The sequence below is a fragment of the Zootoca vivipara genome, chromosome 11 (assembly GCF_965207765.1).
Source record: "Zootoca vivipara chromosome 11, rZooViv2.hap1.1, whole genome shotgun sequence".
NCBI classification, from domain to species: Eukaryota; Metazoa; Chordata; class Lepidosauria; order Squamata; family Lacertidae; genus Zootoca; species Zootoca vivipara.
This window is the reverse complement of record NC_142594.1, coordinates 35,016,111-35,036,273: the sequence shown is the minus strand read 5'-3', so window position 1 is coordinate 35,036,273 and position 20,163 is coordinate 35,016,111. Positions and strand designations below refer to the sequence as shown.

Below are 20,163 nucleotides of genomic sequence, written 5' to 3'. Positions count from 1 at the left end.
ATATCTGAGGAGAATGCAGGCAAATTAAATTCTCTGTGTGGAGCATTTCGTGCCATATTGAGGTGGTTGCCTGAAGTCAAAGGCCTAGAAAGTAGGTTTAAAGCAGTGGGTGGAAGCCTTTGGTCCTCTGAATGTTGTTGGACTACATTCGCCTCCCATCATCCCTGGACACCTGAAGGGCTGCAAGTTCCCCACCCCTGTCTTAAGAGCACACACAGCAGTAACTCCGCAGAGGCGAAGTAGCACGGAGTCTCGACATGATCCAAATGGAAGGTGGCCTTGAGTTCTGTCAAGGGACTCTGCCTCGAGTTCAATCATGGAAGAAAGGCAGGGCATAAAGGTAACAAATACAGCTTTAATAGTGCTATTTGAAATGCACATTCATATTTGAAATGAGCATCTTGGGTCTTTGTAAAAGTCATTAATGTTTATTGTTAAAATTGACGTGCCTTTCTGAAATGCAATTATGTTGAAGCTGTGTGTGGTTTCTCTGGTATATATTTATATATATAAACACATTTCTGATTTACAAAAAAAAATCAACATAATACAGTGAACAATGCAAGCAAAACTCCCCCCTTTATAATAAAATATGCTTCTGGTGGCAACTCAGAGCAGCCCACTTCTGGAAATCACAGAATGAAAGTGAAACAGACTTTGCTGTTCTGAGTTTTCTCCCCTCCCAAGCTGGAGCTGCTGCTGCTTATCTTTGCTTCACAGCCATCCATTGTACAGCTGCTGCCAAGACCATTTTTATTCTTTCAAAGACTGATTTTCCCCTTTTATCTTAACAGAACGGCTCCCAATCAGACTGGAATTCAGAAGGCTGAGCAAGCCTCAAAATGCAAAGAGTTGTGGAACAACAATTGGTCTTCATCTATCAAGAAAAAAAGGTAGGGAGGTCTGCTTCTGTTCTTAAATTTAGTTGGTTTACATCCAAATACAGCTGCTAAACACAATCCAGGATACCCAGATGTTGTGTGCTGGCAGTAGTTTCAAGGGTGAGATGCTCATTGCGAAACCAGGGCTATGGTGGAGTCACATTGTAAAGAAATGAGTTGCAAGACTGACTGAGGTTGCAGATCAAGGCGTGGAGTGGCCAGACGTGAATCTAGACGTGGAATGCATAATCTCCAAACCTGAGTCTCTCAGGCCAGGGACAAGAGCTGGAGTCAAGGACTTGAACTGGAGCTTGAAGTTCACATGAAACAGGCACGGGTAGAACCCCAGGTTCCCAGTATTTATATAATTGACATCTTGGGGCATCTCCCAAGGCCCACTGCTGATGCCTGTCCTGGGTCTAGCAACCATTTAAATCCCCCCCACAATGGCCTCAATATAGTATCACTATGCGGAATTGTGGGAAAGATAATTGGTAGCTAAATGTAAAGGTAAAGGGACCCCTGACCATTAGGTCCTGTCGTGACCAACTCTGGGGTTGCGGAGCTCACCTCGCATTATTGGCCGAGGGAGCCAGCGTACACATAGAAACGTTGTTTACCTTCCTGCTGTAGCGGTACCTGTTTATCTACTTGCACTTGGATGTGCTTTCAAACTTTGCCAACCACTCCACCGGCACCTATCAATGGCACCCTGGCCAATCTAGGAGCATCATACTGCTGGTCAGCTACAAGGGTTGATGCTTCACATCTTATCCCTCTTCCTTTCAGTGCTTGAAGAAGTTCTGAGGCTGGAGTTCATACAGTTTCCATTAGTCCACCAGCCTAAATTCAACACAGAGCAAACCCACTGAAATTAATCAAGAACTAACTTTGGATTCAACCTCAAGTCCCTGTCTACTTCAAGTCCCAGAGTTCCTGGATGTATGGTGTTCTTTGTTGTTGTTTTTCTAGCCCAACAAGCATATTACTTCTAATTTCTTCCCTTTCTTAGTCCCAGAACTTCTGGTTCCACTGCATAGCTGCCAAGTTTTCCCTTTTCTCGCGAGGAAGCATATTCAGCATAAGGGAAAATCCCTTAAAATAAGGGATAACTTGGCAGCTATGTTCCACTGTACAACACATGAGCAACCTGTGGTCTAATTTCAAAAAGTCTTTTGCAAGCAGCCTGATTGATGCGGAAGGAAGAAGCACCAGATGAGAGTGGAAAGCAGGCAGTAGAAAGGGGGACTGGAAGAAAGCGGGGGGGGGGCAGAAAACAAAAGAGGTGGTCCTGCCTTGTTTTTGCTCTGGCCCTTCCTACCACTGGATTCAGTCCTGCCCACTGTCAGGACACAGTCCCTGACAGACTTAGCTGCCAAGTATCCCGTTTTTCACGGGAAACCCCCGGATTTTAATCCGTTTCCCGCTGTTCTCCCGAATGGAGAAAAATCCCAGAAATCCCCCGGATTTCCTACCTGCCAGGGATCCTCCATTTCGGGTGCTGTTCTGACCATGTGTGGGCACCAGAAATAGGGCAGAGAGACAACAGAAGTTGCTTCTACACATGCCCAGCAGCCATCTTGGTGGTGGCCGCCATGCAACCACCACCAAGATGGCCACCGGGCATGCATAGAAGCAACTTCCGGTGCCGCTCTGCCCTATTTCCGGTGCCCACACATGGTCAGAGTGGCCCCGGAAGTTGCTTCTATGCAACCTCCGGTGCCGTACCGCTGCTGATCCCGCATTTTTCAGCGGGAGACTTGGCAGGTATGCTGACAGATTACCCCAAGGGAAAAAGGTTGTCCCACCTTGTTCTCTCACATGATGCTGTCCACAAATGTTAATGCAGTGGTGCACAAGGACAAACACCCTCAGTGTTTTGTTCTTTTCTCTGTGTATTGATTTTTCATGTTTCAACAAGCAACAGTGACTATACCTATTTCAGCAAGATATTTCATTTACTGCTTCTCCTGAGAAGTCTCTCTCCCCACCTCCCATTCCTTTTGTTCTCATTAGACTTCAAGCGTTCCAAAATCCTTCATTAGGACAGAAATCATCAAGACAATATTTTCATTTAGGCTTCTTCTTTTTTTAAAGTGTTTTGAACAGCAGATAACGTTTAAAAGTTTGCCTCAGTTGAATGAGATGCTTCTAGGTCCGCTCTCGCATTCAAATTGCTCTGACGAGTCACAATGTGATGGAAGAGCGCACAGCATATCAGAGCAGTAGCCCCTTGCAAGGTGCAAAGTTGTGATTCTGATGGCTCAGCCATGGTGACAGACTGACTCTGCAGTAGTCAGCGGAACAGTTTGCTAGTGCAATACCTGGCTGCTAGGATGGGGTGTGGGGGAATTCCTGCCTGTATCCTTAAGACCAAGGATAGCCAAGGATAGCCAACATATACACACATTTGCCAACCATAGAAACTCTGTGTCCTCTGTGTCACAACTCTCTGCTTTTCAGCTGTAACCCCCCTCCCCATAGCATAATTAGGCTTAAGAAAAACTTTCCAATGGCCAAGGAAGGCTTCTTTCACACTAGTTGAGATGGGAGCCTGTGGGCGTCATTATAGCACATGTGTGCTCACAGGCATCATATTGGTGACCCATGCTTAAGGCATGAATGAGGGAAAGGATGTAGCTCAGTGACAGAGCACCTGCCTTGCATTCAGGAGTCCCGGGTTCAATCTCTGGCATCAATATATGTAGGAACTGTCTGTTATCAGCAGATTCCAAGGTCATTAAGGAGACGCCTGCTTCCTATTGAGAATGTAACATATGCTGGTTGGGAAGGAGATATCTCCACCCTCTACATTGTGGTGTGCAGCTGTGTGCTTTCACCATCCTCCCTCAGAGCTACTTCTTTAGTTCCTCCTTGAAGGCTTCTGTGGCTCCTTAAGGCAACTGAATTTGCAAGCAAGTCACTCAGCTTCCCCAAGCCCATTAGAGAGCCAGTGTGATGTAATGGTGAGAAAGCCAGAGTGGGAGATTGGGGTCTGTATCTCCACTCAGCTCACTGGGTGAACTGGGTCAATCACATTGGACCACTCACTTCCTCTCAGCCTAACCTACCTCACAGGGTTTTGGTGAGGATAAAATGAGGAGGGCAGAACCGTGTACAGTGGTACCTCGGTTTACAAACACAATTGGTTCCGGAAGTCTGTACTTAACCTGAAGCATACTTAACCTGAAGTGAACTTTCCCAATGAAAGTAATGGAAAGTGGATTAATCCATTCCAGACGGTCCGTGGAGTACTTAAACTGAAAATACTCAAACCGAGGCGTACTTAAACCGAGGTATGACTGTACACCACCTTGAGTCCTTGGACGAAATGGTGGTACAGTGGTACCTCTACTTACGAATTTAATGCGTTCCGAATGCACATTTGTAAGTCGAAAAAAATTGTAAGTCGAATCCCATAGGAATGCATTGGGAGAAAAAATTCGTTAAGTCGAAGCAACCCTATCTAAACAGCATCCAAGATGGCGGACGGAGCTCCATTCGTAAGTAGAAACATTCGTAAGTCGAGTCATTCGTAAGTAGAGGTACCACTGTATATAAATGAATGACAACAACCAGATAACAGCTGGCCAAGATGGGAAATGCTAAACTTTGGCCACAGCTTTATTATAGGGAGAGTTGGGGAAAGGCATTGCAAAGTCATGAACGCCTTGCTGAAAAGAGATGTGTGTATGCAGGAGTGCCCAACACTGCCATGGTTAGGCTTCTCCCTTTCTAGAAAGCAGCCATGCACTGGCAAGACTAAGCCAATTGATGGAGGATATGATTTTTGACAGCTAGTGGGCAGGATACATACTGTGTTTTGCCCCCATTATGTAGGCTACTGGTGGCTCAAAAATCAAAATGGAGATTGGAGTTCACCAGAGGTCACCTCATCATCCCTTCACCAGATCAATTGTTGGAGTTATGTAAGACTGTAAGAAACTGCCATATACTGAATTAGACCACTAATCAGGCAGCCCTGTCTAGACTTATTGGCAGGGAGTGTACTGCAGAGAGGTCTTTGCTAGCCCAGCTAATTGAGCTCTTTTCAGCTGGAAATTCCAGGGATTGAACATGGGAAGTTATCCATGCAAAGCATAAGCTTTTTCACTAAGCCTCTTCGTTTTATATTTGTTCATACACATCTCCTCATTATCTGAATTCATTGTGTGTCCTTCCAGTAGATCCTTGCCAATGTAAATGGAATTTCCATTGATTTAAATGTCTGATTAGCTGAACAGTTTTGATGACCTTTAAGTAATTGAGCTACATGGTTTCGTTATATTTCCATCCATTATGTTGGATGTACCATTTACCCACATTTGAAGCAAAACACTCCACTTGAAACACCCAGTTCGTATTGGGTTGCATTTTGAATAGGTTTGTAATCTCATGAGCACTGATGGGATAAATGATTGCTATCTTATAAGAAAGAACAGCTGTCTTAAATAATTACAAAAATAACAAACAGAAAGGACTGCCCTGGCTGTTCAAAACCTGAATTATTATTATTATTATTATTATTATTATTATTATTATTATTATTATTATTATTTTAAAAAAACATCAATGGAGACAGAACGAAGAAGTTTCAAAAATTCTGTAAAGTGAAATGCTGATCACCTCCTGCAAAAGCCGTCAATAAAGGCCCTGAAGTCTCCTTAAGAAACAAATAGGCACTTAGAGACCAAGCAGAGCTATTTCATGTTCAAAAATGAAAGGTAGGAGATGGAAGATTTCTTTCTTTCTTTCTTTCTTTCTTTCTTTCTTTCTTTCTTTCTTTCTTTCTTTCTGCTTAACTGGTATTGAAGGGACATTGTGCTGCACAGCATGCAGTTAATGCTTGATTCTAACACCACCTCAATAAAATCTTGTGAAACTCTCAGTCTTGCCCAGTTTGCGGGGCTTTGTGGATTGACAGTAAAACTTCTAAAGCAATACAATACTTTAAGCTATCTTGTTTATTTCACATTAGGATCTGTTTTCCCCGCCACCCGCCACTGGCTACAGATAAATAGTTGGGTAGAAAATTGTTAGTTCACTAGCATGGGGGCAATCAACGGAGGATGCCTTCACCCTGGTGTGGATCCTCTTCATTATATATACAGCACAAGAAGACTATGATTTATCTCCCCCCCCCACCAACAGCATATGAATCAATATGGCTAACCTGGCTCAGCAACCAGCTGACCCCCCCCCCCCCATGCAAACAAACTACACTGCAACCAACCAAGCTCTGGACCCTCCAAACTCTTGCAATGCCCACAAAAATAAATAAATATTTAAATAAAGGACCTACCTACGTGATGCTGATACAAAAACCCTGCACAAACACTATGCAATAGAAAGAAATATCATTATCCCCCCCTCTGTCCTCTCTCTATCTCCCCAACTGCACTATGTATATGACCACAGTGTCTCATACTGAAAGCAAACAAACTGTGAAAAAGATTCTATGAACAGGAAGTGGAAAAACTATATATGTACTTTTTAAGTTTAGTTTTATTTTGTTTATTTGTTTGTTGCACAAGAAAATCTTTAATTAAAAACTAATTATTAAAAGTTGGGTAAAAATAAGAAAATTTTAAGTGGGTGCTGCTGCATCTGTTGTTGCAAGAAGCTTTGATCTCTTAATTCCTTTTATCCAACTTTTGTGTCACAGAAGTGACGATGACTCAACCAAAGACTATTGCTGAGGACAAGGACTCTGTACAGAAGCAGGAAAGTTGCTGATAATCTCTTCTAATGTTGTTGTTTAGTCGTTTACTCGTGTCCGACTCTTCGTGACCCCATGGACCAGAGCACGCCAGGCACTCCTGTCTTGCACTGCCTCCTGCAGTTTGGTCAGACTCATGTTGGTAGCTTCAAGAACACTGTCCAACCATCTCATCCTCTGTCGCCCCCTTCTCCTTGTGCCCTCCATCTTTCCCAACATTAGGGTCTTTTCCAGGGAGTCTTCTCTTCTCATGAGGTGGCCAAAGTATTGGAGCCTCAGTTTCAGGATCTGTCCTTCCAGTGAGCACTCAGGGCTGATTTCCTTCAGAATGGATAAGTTTGATCTTCTTGCAGTCCATGGGACTCTCAAGAGTCTCCTCCAACACCATAATTCAAAAGCATCAATTCTTCGGCGATCAGCCTTTTTTATGGTCCAGCTCACACTTCCATACATCACTACTGGGAAAACCATACTGATCTCTTCTAACCCTCGGGATAAATGGGACTTGGAGGGATTGAGATAAAAAGTGTTGAGAGCTTAAGGGAACAGAACAATGTCAAGGTTTATCATGCTTCCATCTCCAGTTAGAGTCTTCAGGGTGAGAGAGTTGTTGCTCAAGGGCTCCAGTAGCCCCTCTGAACTTAAGTTTCTTTCAAGAGTTGATGTTAGTATAAAATCATGTGTGAGGAGACACCAGGGTGATCCAGGAAGGGATGAAGTGGGAAGAAGGTACTGATCATTCAGCACTGCTCAGCCTGGTGGAAGATACAGGTGGGGTCAAGTGATGCCTTCAGTGTGGGTCCCAGCCACTGAGACAAGAAGGGGAAACAGGAGCAGGTCAACTGACTTCTGGGAAGAGAAATGGGAACAAAAAGAACAGCAGCAGCAGAGAGAGTGTGGGTGAGTTAGAAGCTAGGAAGAAGGAAGAAGAACAAAGAAGAGAGACTGAGGTGGGCTGGAATGGAAAAAGGAGTGGGAATGTGTGAGTGAGCATGGAGGCAGAAATGGAGGAGGAAACAGAGAGTCAGGGAGTAAATGGGGGGGACCCAAGGAAAGTAACAAGAGATGAGAGGCAAACTATGTTCTCCAACATTGAGCTAATGTCTGCTCCCTGGTCTGTACAGTTGTACCTTGGTTCTCGAGCGCCTTGGTACTCGTACGTTTTGGCTCCCGAACACTGAAAACCCAGAAGTAAGTGTTCCAGTTTTTGAACGTTCTTTGGAAGCTGAACGTCCGATGGGGCTTTCGCAGCTTCCAATTGAGTGATCTTCTGAGTTTTATTCTTCAGGATCTATTCCCTCACAGTGAATAAATTTGCTTATTTATTAAAATTATTTATACCAGGCTCTCTCTCTCTCTCTCTCTCAGTAGGTCCTTCATGTGACCATTGAGCTGGAGTCTAAACAGAGTGCTTGGATGTGTTTTGAAGCTAGACATTGGTTCTGTGGCTTTTTAATATGTTGCCAGTCCAATGACATCCCTTCCAGTTGTTCTCATTTTGTGATCTCCAACTTGCTGATGTCCTGAGGCAGAAGTCTGCTTTTAGAACCGTGTGGGAGTTACCCCTTGACAGCATAATTGCCCCAAGTCACACACACACACACACACACACACACACACACACACACACACACACAGTGTCCTTTCTGTTGTATCAGCTTTATAGTCTTTCCCCTTAATTTATCAAGATTTCCCCCTCAGGCCTCAATCTTCTAAGTGAAATTATTTTGTGGTATATGATGATATTCAGCATCAAAGAATGGAACCGTCAAGCAGTTTTCCCCACAGCCAACTAATTCTCTCTCTGTCTCTCCCTGGCTGAACTGCAGCCTGCAGCTAATATAACCATACTTTTTATGTAAGTGGTTGCTTAGTAAAATCAGCTAAGTTGGAATGACTTGGAGGCGGGTTGTTTAAAGAAATCGTCTTCGTTGGAGGTGTCTATCAGCTACAATGTGTCAATGCCTATTATATTGAAATGTTTATTTTAAGAGCAATTCTGTTCTGCTCATCGTATTTGTTCTGGGTCTCTCTTTTGCCAAGTGTCCCTTTTACAAAAAGAAGAAAGAAAACTATTCAGCAGAGTCCCTCGCTTCTTGGCTTTAAGGCTGCATGACCCACTATCTTTATATGTGCTGTAAGGGTGCCTGACCTTCAAGGCCGAGAGAGCAGCCACCTGTCCTGTCATCTCAGATGATCTCACCCTTTACATACCCAGCCGATTACTGTACTCCTGCAGAAAACCCTTCATCAGGAAAACCCTTTCAATGCAATGTAGGAACTGGGCCTTGAATGTGGCAGCACCCACCCTCCAGAACTCCTTTTCATGATATATCAGGCAGGTACCATCTCCATGGTCTCCTCAGTCCCTGTTGAAGACCATCGTCTTCCAACAAGCCTTATCTCTAAACCACTGAGCCTCTTGGGCTTGCCGATCAGAAGGTTGGTGGTTCAAATCCCCACAATGCAGTGAGCTCCCATTGTGCTGTCCCAGCTCCTGCCAACCTAGCAGTTCAAAAGCACACCAGTGCAAGTAGATAAATAGGTACCACTGCGGTGGGAAGGTAAACAGTGTTTCCTTGCACTCTGGTTTCCGTCACAGTATTCTGTTGCACCAGAAGCAATTTTTTTTTGTTTTTATATGTGTTGAAAGCCGCCCAGAGTGAATAGGGCAAGCAAGTCAAATGGGAGGGGCATAAATAATAAAACGAGGGTGGTGATGATTGAATAGGACATTCCTATTTTCATCAGAGAAATGCTGGAGGGTATGTACCCACTTGGAAGTAAGAGTCACTGAACTCAATATGGCTGCACTTTTAAGGCACAAATGGAATTAGGACAGGCAGCAAACACATAGAACATTTGTTTTTCGAATCCGAATGAAGTTTTGTTTGCAAGATACTTTATCAAGGGGCAAAACATTTCAATGGCTTGCATCTTTGTGAGGCCTTTGCCACTGAGGCTCATTGCATCTGAATGTGATGTTCTGCTTAGAATGAGTCTCGACAGACAAACATTCATTTTTGCAACAAAAATATTGAACAGCCTTGAACACAAAAGGGAAGCTGTTGAAAGAGCCCAAGAAATAAATAAATGAACATTCAAGGCAGCGCAGGGTGGAATGTTGCTTCACAAGGCTTGCATGTCTCTCCAAACATCATAAATGTTTAAAAACCTGGTTCAACAAGAAGGAGATTACAAATGCGGCACAAATGCGGGAAGAGATGTGTGTTTCAGAGAGGCTGTTTCAAGTAGGGCTGCCAGGTTTTCCTTCAGAAGCAATTCCATTATACTGTGGAGATCTGTGGAGCAATGTTCATGTTGCTCAGCTGGAAATGCCCAACTGGAAGAGCTCACATCACTTGCTGACCTTTTACCTGCCTGCTTGGCCTTAATTCAAAACCATTGTTCATCTTCTGCTATGTATTTTGGAAAGTGGTTTGTCTGTCTGATTTCTACACATTTGGACACCTCTTCAGATACCATATATCCAAATTTTGCATTATTATTCCTGAGATCAAGGAGCAGGTTTTCATCTATACTTAGATAGAATTGGATGCCACTTGGAATCAAGATGGCGAACTGTGCCATTCAAAGCAGCGTGGATTTTTAACCAGCGTTTACATATTTGTTTCTGAGATCAAGAAGCAGCTTTTCATCTATGTTTCCCTGGGAAGAGGGATTGATTGTCAAACCTCTGGGGGCATTGTTGCTGCTAACAATTCTCAACACCTTTTACAAACTACAGTTCCCAGGATTGTTTGGGGGAAGCCATGGCTATTAAAATGCTGTAAAGATGCTAAAAACGCATGGCACAGATGTGGTCTATGCCACACCATGTATTAAAGGGCAAAAAAAGTGTGCTTTTGATGCACATACATGCCTCTTTTTATTTTAATCTTTACAGGTATTCTGAAGACTATTATCTGCAGATAGTTGGGAAACTACAGAATTGTACATGGAAGAAGAAGCCACAAGAGTATGCCAGATTCAGGTAAGTTTGTTTCCTTAATTCTACAAAACTGTCTGCAGGAGAGCTGTCTATGAAAATGTGATATACTGAAATAATCAAAATCATGTTTGTTTGTTTTACATCTGTTGTAAAGAACATACAGTTGTCTGTTTCTTGCTGCTTTGGGAATAGAATGCTATATTAGGGCAATTTTCAGCAGTGCAAAAAGTGAAGGAATGAACAGAAATACTGCTTTGTCTACCTTGCTACCCTGGATTGCTTTGGGAGGGAGGGTAGGATATAAATTAAATAGCAAAATACCTTCACTATATAAAGAAATGCATAGCAGAATTAACCCAAGCTACTTCAGTGGGTTCAAAGCAGTGTTCATTCTTTATGCATAGAGAATGGATGGCATATGCCTTTCAACAATGACACAGGCTCCATAGATTTGTAGGCAACCATAGGAAATTTATCTGTCTTCCATCCATGCCTTCCCACTTTAACCTTCTGGGCAAAGTTTTCCATTAAAGCAATTTGACATTGTTCCCGATACCAGAATCCAAGGAGATTAAGAAGAGAAGTCTTCTGACGTTTTGCAATTATCACTCTAGCAGCTGTTAACTAGCATAATTATCAAATCCTTAAAGAGTATGTTCTTTGCTGATGAGAAGATTACTGCTGTGGAAGACCTCAGAGGCCCATATAGAATTGCTGGGACACATCTGATATACACTAACAAAGATCTTAGTTCTCTGAGTGGTAGACCTTATGTAGCCAGGGGGTGGGGGTGGGGAGAAGAAGCACCCCCCAGTACAGTACAGTACAGTAGGAAAGTATCAGCAGACCTAACTGTTTGCAGAAGAACAGAACCATCTTTATAGAGGAAGTAGGACTTTGGGGTTCAGAAAAGGGTGACCAGAATGATCAAAGAGATTGATAATAATAATAATAATAATAATAATAATAATAATAATAATAATAATTCATGTATACCCTGCCCATCTGGCCGGGTTGCCCAAGCCACTCTGGGCAGCTTCCAAGACATAAAAACATAATAAAACATCAAACATTATAAATCAACCAAAGTAATAAAATAATAACAAAAACCCCCCAAAAACATACATTTATTGTGTGTGTTTGTTAAGTAAGAAAATGAATTAAAAAGCATATTTTTTAAAAAAATCATCAACCATTAATAGTAACAATCTGATCCAATATGAAAGTCACAGTAACTTTAAAATAAACAACTTATATCAAACAAAGCAACATTCAACAATCTATCCAAATCTAATAGTAAACAGTAAAATTAAACATCAACAAATAATAATTAAACAGTTCAACCTCAATAAAGAACTACCAAACTGTAATCAATAAAAGTAACAGCAAATCAAAATGCATAAAATACCACAAAACCATGTACAAGGATCAAATTGAGAAACAAAGAAGCACAACTTATTAAACTATTTAATAAAAATAATAATCCCTGGAGTCATTTCTTCCCAGCTGCTGCTGCTGCTGCTGCTCTCAGAATCACAGTCTGGGAAAGGCTAGGTGGGGCAAGACAGGTGGAAACACTATTGCCGGATGGGGAACAGAAAGTCTCTCCTCCCTTTGAAGCGAATCCCCTTTGAAGAAAGTTTGCAGCTTTGGGGACTTTTTATTTAAGAGAAAAGGCTAGAAAGAGGTCATATGATATAGGTTAATAAAAATATGCAGGTCTAGAGAAAGTGTATAGTAAAAAGTTCTTCTCCCTCTCTCATAACACTAGAATGCATTTACACCCACGGAAGCTGAATGTTGCAAGATTCCGGAGAGATAAGAGAAAGTAGTTCTTCCTGCAGCGCATAGTCAACTATGGAACTCTCTCCCACAGGAAGAGAGTGAGAGTTGCCAACCTAAGATGGCTTTCAAAGAGGATTGGACACATTCATGGGAGGGAGAGAGGGCTATTGATGGCTCTGCTCTGCTTCCATGGTCAGAGTCCCCAATGCTGATTAATGGCTGGAAACCGCAGGAAGGGATGTTCTTATTGTGCTTGGGTCTTGCTTGCTGGTTTGCCACAGACATCTGGTTGGCCACTGAGAGAACAGGATGCTGGACTAGATGGGCCACAGGCCTGATCCAGCAGGGTCTTATGTTCTTACTTTGGGGTGGGCGAAATTCTGCAAAGCAGCTGAACAAGAACTGGGCATGCCAGAGGGGCCAGCTTGCAAGGGTGATTAGGGAAGGCAAAGCCTTGTGGTTAATGTTCTAAGCTACACTGAAGTCTGAAGTTACGGGGACTATGACCTTTGAGTTTGATGGGCTTTGGGTCATGCCTCTAAACTCTTGATGCAGATGTGTGGCAATGAGCAATGAAAGCTAATTTTAAACAGTACCAGATAAACAGATTGAAAAGCTATTTCATTATAACTTGCATGCAGCCATAGTGACATTATCTTTGTAGAAGGTTACCAATTAGCTGCTTTTCAAAAACAGCCCACAGATTTACTTATTTTTAATGTGCTTTTAAATATCTATAGGTTATGCAACTGGAAGATAATTAAGAAAATGAGGCAGAATCTAAGGCTTTTGTTTTTGGTCTGCTTTTCCTAATACAATGAGGCAGGCTGACTTTTTGTTTCTGCATACATAACCAACTGAGTTGCCAGTGGTTCTGGGGGAGAAATGTTTCTTTAACAAGTGCCTGTTTTCATGTAACTCCCTCCCCCCCATCTCTTCTCCTTTTTGCACTTTTCAGAAACAGGATATTAAAATTTCACAGAGATCTTGCTTTGACAACACATCAGAGGCTGGCAAGAGTTCTGATCTTTTAATACATCTGAGAAAACAGGCTTCTCCTGTTAGAACCAAGTACATCCCCTGAATTTCTCGGTAATTGTGAGGACACACATGTTGTGGATTGATGTCTGTGTGCCCCCATTAGAGAAGTAGATCAACCAACCATCTGGGGTGCCGACATTCTTGGGGAGTCTGTTTCCGCTTTGGAAATGTCTTGAAAAGGAAACTGCTGCTTAGGGGAGACTCATCAGGACCCTTGGGCCGCAGTCTTCTACATGTTTACCTGGGAGTAAATCCTGTTGAATGAATGGGTCTCATTTCTGAGTAGATGCCCATAGGATTCTGCTCAGATGCTCTCCTTACAGCTGTGGCATAACAGACTCTTCTCATTTCTTCTGGCTTCCCAGCACATAGGCACTGAGCCAGCAGAGATGATATCTGGAAATGGCAATCTAGGCCATTTGCTGCCTCTCACTGACTGTGCAAGGAGGCTCCAACCAAGTGTCATTTTGCACATGCAATATGATGTGCACAGCAGGCGCCTGGCTTCCATCTGGAAGTCAACTGTAGGTTTTTGGCTGACCCTTGCAGGCTTTTATGCAGATAGGCCAGAGGCGGGGAGCATTCTCTTGTGGACAAACTTACAGAGGTGGCCACATGCCAGCTCTGGGGGTGGTCAGAAGCAAAAGTGAGCGAGGCAACTGATTCCAACCTTTTCTACAGTAGGCTACATTCCAGTCAAGCAGAAGTCAAAGGTTGCACACATGCACACAGGGGTGACAACTTGAGTAAAATATTGGGGGGGGATTCAAGTCAGCCATGCCCTGCATAATTAATCTCAAGACATGGCAGTGTCTTTAAATGGCAGTGCCCATCAACTTTGGGGGGACCCTCAAATATTTTATTGAGGTGGGAAGGGACCTTGGCCCCCAGGAGATGGCTCCTATGCACACATGTATCTCTCTCCATCCAGGCAAGCAAGAGGCATTCTCACAATTAAGAGACACGTTTTGGTCAAGCAAAAGCAGTTGAGAATGCAGAGCTGGTAAAATATGGTTTAGGTATAGGTGATGTGGCCCGAGGTCCCCCATGTTAGTGGAATCATTTGAATAATGCAAACCGAGTCCAGACAGAAAAGAAATTGATAAAACTTTACTGAATAAAGAACAGTGTGTAGCACAAGGAGTTATAAACAGAGAGGTTTAGTCTTTCTTAGATCAGGCATTGTTCATAGCAGGAAAGCATGCAAGGGGAGAAACTGTCCGAACTATACAGCCAATCAAGGCATGAGTTACTTGAAGTGGTCTGATCTAGGTGGCACCAACACACACACACACACACGAGTTGTCTGACTGTTGACAGAATTAACCCTTAGTTTACTAACTGGATGATCTCTCCTGTTGTACTTCCAACACTCTATCCATGGTATATAGACCATGCACAGATGAGCCATTCCTAAGCCCGAGGCTGGCTTTGGAAACTGACTCCATGCAACAGGGTGAATTGGTCCTTTAAGTATTGTTGAAAAGGGGAGAAAGCAAGTGGCATAGCGTGGGTTGCTGGTGCCCGGGGGTGGGGCAAATGTTGTCCCCACTGGGCAGCTGGGAAGGAAGTAAAGAAATGGCAGACATTGGAATAAAAATAAGCAAACTGCATGCCAGTAAGCTTTTGTTAATTTATATTACTCATTGTCTCATTGCTCAGTGTATGATAAGGACAGACCTTGGGCTTTGCATGTTGATCACCAATACTTGTTGCCAGGCACAGGTAAAGCCACCAGCAAGCAGCTCTATCAGTGTTTTCTGGCAGTGTGTCATTACATTAGGCAAGAGCTATCAAGGCATGCAGATATGTGCATCCGTGTGGGATCTGCACTCCCTTGCACAGCAGGAAAAAATACCATGAACACAATGTGCTGAATTTATATTGGATCTAAACAGGCCAAGGAGGACAGTCAAGACACATCTGTAGCAAGAGCTGAAGATAAAACTTGGAAGTAGAAGAAATCAAAGCTGTTCACAGTTCCTTCTAAATATTAACAGGGTGTAAAGGGCTTACACTGCTATAATCACCATGTTAGTGACTTGCTTTCTTGAAGTCTGTCACACATTACCATCTATTATTGGCACTGTATCGAACATGCAAGAAGACCGATATTTAATTAATGAGCAGCTTGAAGTGGTGAGCATGCAGAGAGGGCTTGACACATCCATCACCAGCAAATGTTCCCTGACACATAATTTAAAACCAAAAGTTTGAAACTGGGGGAAATGTCAATCACAGAGCACAGTCACAAATCAATTCTCTCTGGCTGCTCAGTGAACCACACGACATACTAATTAGCCTACATTTTTGGTGTCTGTTTCTGCCCTAAATACAGGGCCGTTATAGATTCTAAGCTAAAGCAACTGTTGAAACAGGAAGGAAAGGTTGAGGGCAGAACTTGATGCACATGAAACAAAAGTAGCAGGAGGAAAGTAGCTTCGGGTGTGGGTGGTATTAAGCTGCGAATCAGCCTGGGGAGGAGTGCTTATCCCTTTCCCTGCCAGCCAATTTTCCATTATAACCCCACTTAGCTTCCCACCTCATCCAACAGTTCCACAGGGAGTTTTGCATTTGCCTACAAATGTCTGCAATATGGGGAGGAAGGCAGGGAGTAGGGAGTAGTCTTGGGGGAAGCAATTCCACAGAAGACATGAGTTAAGTACTCTTTCCCCCAACACGTCTCCACTCCAAACCAGCACCTCCCAAAGCCACTCTTCCTTAGGTGCACGACTTTTCTTTAGAAATGTAACATATAGTTCTCTGTAAAGGTAAAGGGGCCCCTGACCATCAGGTCCAGTCGTGCCCGACTCTGGAGTTGCGGCGCTCATCTCGCTCTATAGGCCGAGGGAGCCAGCGTTTGTCCACAGACAGCTTCCGGGTCATGTGGTCAGCATGACAAAGCTGCTTCTGGCGAACCAGAGCAGCGCACGGAAACGCTGTTTACCTTCCCGCCGGAGCGGTCCCTATTTATCTACTTGCACTTTGATGTGCTTTCGAACTTCTAGGTTGGCAGGAGCTGGGACCGAGCAACGGGAACTCATCCCATTGCAGGGATTCGAACCGCCAACCTTCTGATCAGCAAGCCCTAGACTCTGTGGTTTAACCCACAGCGCCACCTGTAGTCTCCCCATATTCCTATTTTATAATAATAATTATAGACACAATCTACATCCGATGGAAAGAGACCCATTTGCTTAAGCCCACATTAGTCCAGTCATGCACAAAATAGGGAAAGGGGGTCCAGGTTTTAGAGAAATGAAAGTCTGTGAGGGTATACTGAGCACTTGCTCTACTTGCAACCACATGCTTTTCTCCCAAGCCGAGCTGGAGTTGGGAAAGTGAGCTCAGCTTTGGGTGGGTGGGTGGGGGCAAAGGGGAGGGAAGAATTTCAGCACATTTAGTTACCCGTATATTCCGGCGTATAAGACGACTGGGCATATAAGACGACCCCCAGCTTTCCCAGTTAAAATATAGAGTTTGGGATATACTCGCTGTATAAGAAATACGACCCGGCGTATAAGACGACCCCTGACTTTTGAGAAGATTTTCCTGGGTTAAAAAGTAGTCTTATACGCAGGAATATACAATTCAGTTTTTCCAAAACCGCAAGTGGACCAAGATGCAACTATCCTTCAAAAGTCACACTTGTTTGAATTTTACAATGCAGGTCTCCTTCCAAGTACTGTAATGTCAACAAAAATAGAAAATGCCCATGTTTGTGAAAGTAGCACACAAAAATGGAATGTGATGGGAAACTGCTTGCAAAAAATGTGTCTATTAGGAGAATTTCACACAAAAACGCTGATGAATTTCATAAGGATTAAAACAGCACCAACCCTCAAAACTGATGTAGAAATGTGGGAACTGAATTTAAGATGGGCAGGGCGGGGATGAGAAACAGATGGGAAACCAAAATCGATAAATTCACGCCTCCTTAGCTGGGAGAAAAGTACTTTTAAGGGACAGGCTGTGGGGAGGAGAAGGAGAAGCAGGTTTGGGGAAGCCTCAGCAACTCTCCTCTTTGGCCCTTTGCTCTAAAAACCAGACTTCTCCCATTTAATATGTGATTGGAAAGCACCTGGGCTTAAACAAAAGGTAACACCTGCTTGTGCCCTTTGATTCTGACATTTCAAAGCTGTTTGCATCAGAGGCCTATGATATGCAGATGCGGAGGAAGCTGCCTTGCACAGAGTCAGGCCATTGAGCCATCACCAGGGCATGGGATGCCTTTATCCTGGAAATGCTAGGCATTGACCCTGGGATTGATCCTGGCGAAAGCAGGTGGCCTGGTGGGGCTCACTTCACCTCCCAGCAGCTGAGTTGTTGCTGCTTATTTAGAAGGAAAGAGGAAGGGGTGAGGTGGTGGGGAGGTCAGCATGGTGCAGACGGGCTTCTGCTGCTGGGTTTGTGCCATGCCAACCTCCTTGCCACTTTCTGCTCTTCCCCCCTTCTTGGTAAGCAATGACTCGGCTCTCAGTTCCAGCCTTTCACACTGTCTGCTGGCGGACCCTTTTATATTCTGCCCACCATGCTTGTGCTCTACTACTGAGCTATGATTCCTCGGTAAAGGATGAGCCTTTTTGAACTTCAGGAGTCCATATTTCAAACTCCTCCAATTCCAAATTAGCCCCCACCACTACTTTTTGTAAAATACAACCCTGGAGCCACAATGGGAAGGGGCTTCTTAGCGCTCTCCCCTTTAGCATTTTTTTCTTTCAATTACCCCCCTTCAAGTTCCTTACCTCCCCATCCTCACCCCCATAATAGATAAAAGTTAAAGGTAAAGGACTCCTGGACAGTTAAGTCCAGTCAAAGGTGACTATGGGGTTGCAGTGCTCATCTCGCTTTCAGGCCGAGGGAGCCGGTGTTTGTCCACAGACGGCTTTCCTGGTCATGTGGGCAGCATGACTAAACCGCTTCTGGTGCAACGGAACACTGTGGCAGAAACCAGAGCGCACGGAAATGCTGTTTACCTTCCCACCACAGATGTACCTATTTATCTACTTGCACTGGTGTGCTTTCGAACTATGAGGTTGGCAGAAGCTGGGACAGAACAGAGCAGCAGGTCCCCCATAATAGAATAAATGGAGCACATTTATAATGGTGTCAGTATAATCGTGGATGTTTTAAATGCCCTAATGCCATTATACTATGTGCAGAATGCAGACTATCCCATTTGGTGGGAATATCCAATAGTGTGGGAGTTCTGGAACATGGGGTGCTTTTTTCCAGTGAGATTTAATCACATACTGTTAAATTCAGGTTGCATCGTTAAAGTCTTGCACAACAAACCTGCTTCCCTGAAAGATAAGATTTTGTGACAAGAAAAGGGATGGGAAAATGCAGTGCAACATGTGAGGTAATCCTTGCTTTGCCGCATTGCCATTTAACCTTCCTGCAAACCAATTCAAATAAATGATTAATAAATAGTGAATGTCATTTAATCTCCCTGCAAAGAAATCAGGATGAATGCTCAGTAAACAGGCCATCCAGAAGTGACCATAACTGCTGGTTACAGCCATAATTTTTTTAAAGCATTAGATTATAGGTAACTCCCCAAGCCATGGTTCTCCATCATTTTGAATCTAATGAGCCTGAATTTCTGCCTAAAGACCTTCGTAGTCGATTGAATGCAGCAGCAAAGCCGTGCTTAGCATGTCATTGGAGGCAAGCTTCTAAACAGCAGTGGATTAATAAATGTTTGAGAGACCGTTTGTCTGGGCAAACTTACTGAGCAAGTGCAACAAGCAAGGAACCCCAATTCTTTCTTAAAAGATTGTATGGCTGTCATTTATATAGCCTCTGGTGAGCAAGCTTCCCCTAAGGCTGAATTACTCTAATTGTCCCACAAGCTTATGCTGAGGGCTGTAATTAGTGAAATGATTTCCAGAGGGTGTTAGCCTCTTGCAGCAAAAAAACAACAATAGAGAGTCTTCTTCTGACACTTTAAAGACTGACAAATTCATTAAGGCATAAGCCACCACAAGCCACAAGCTTCATGCCATAATGAATTTGTTAGTCTTTAAGGTGCCACAAGAGCCTTTGTTGTCTTTGCTGTAACCAGTGGTTTTCCTTGAAATAAGTGGGATAAATATTGCATTGTTATGTGTGTTCTTCCTTTTCGCTGCCTGTATTTTAAGCTTTATTTCAGAATACATTCTGTGCTGCAAACTGGACACATTTCAGTTGCGTTCTTGACCCAAATGACTGCCCAGAAAGCAGCAGGTGATGAGGGCTGTGGCAAACAGACCCCACAACATCACTTTGGCTGGCATGGATGTGCCAGGGCCCCCTGGGGCTGGGGCTGGTCTCCTCTTCTTCCCCTTCTTCTTCTTTACTTGGGGGGCTGGCCAGCTAGGCACATCCATGGTTACAGATGATTTTGTTATTGTTACTTTAAGATTATGCCTACAGCAAAATGAAGCTTATTCCCAGGTAAATGTGCTTAGGCATCAGGCTAATCAGAAGTCAACTGTAGTCATGATGGTGCTGTGATTTAAGTGAGATTTTAAAAAATAAAATGCAAAACTGCATTTTTAATAATAATCATCATCATCATGTTTAGCTTGATCTTTCTCTCTCCAGCATATCAGGAATGTAGAAACAGTTGTCAAGTACACAACGTTGGTGTTGGGAGGACAAAAGAAATATTTATTTGCTGCTTTAGAGATTTCAGAGAATCCCAATGGAAACAGAAGATGAAATTGTCCATTTTGCCTTATTTGTCCTATATCCAGAATGAAAATCAATCCAACAAATATGCTCAGTATTCACTGTTGCTG

General features: G+C 43.4%; 1 protein-coding gene across 1 annotated transcript in view; it reads left to right on the top strand.

Annotated features, from left to right (window-relative positions):
• ST8SIA6 (ST8 alpha-N-acetyl-neuraminide alpha-2,8-sialyltransferase 6) overlaps positions 1-20,163 on the top strand; it is a 45,844-nt gene that overhangs the window by 10,122 nt on the left and 15,559 nt on the right. Inside the window, exons 3-4 of the mRNA XM_060280790.2 lie at positions 795-893; positions 10,508-10,594. Of these exons, the coding sequence (XP_060136773.2) occupies positions 795-893; positions 10,508-10,594 (186 nt within the window). The remainder of the gene's footprint in view (positions 1-794; positions 894-10,507; positions 10,595-20,163) is intronic.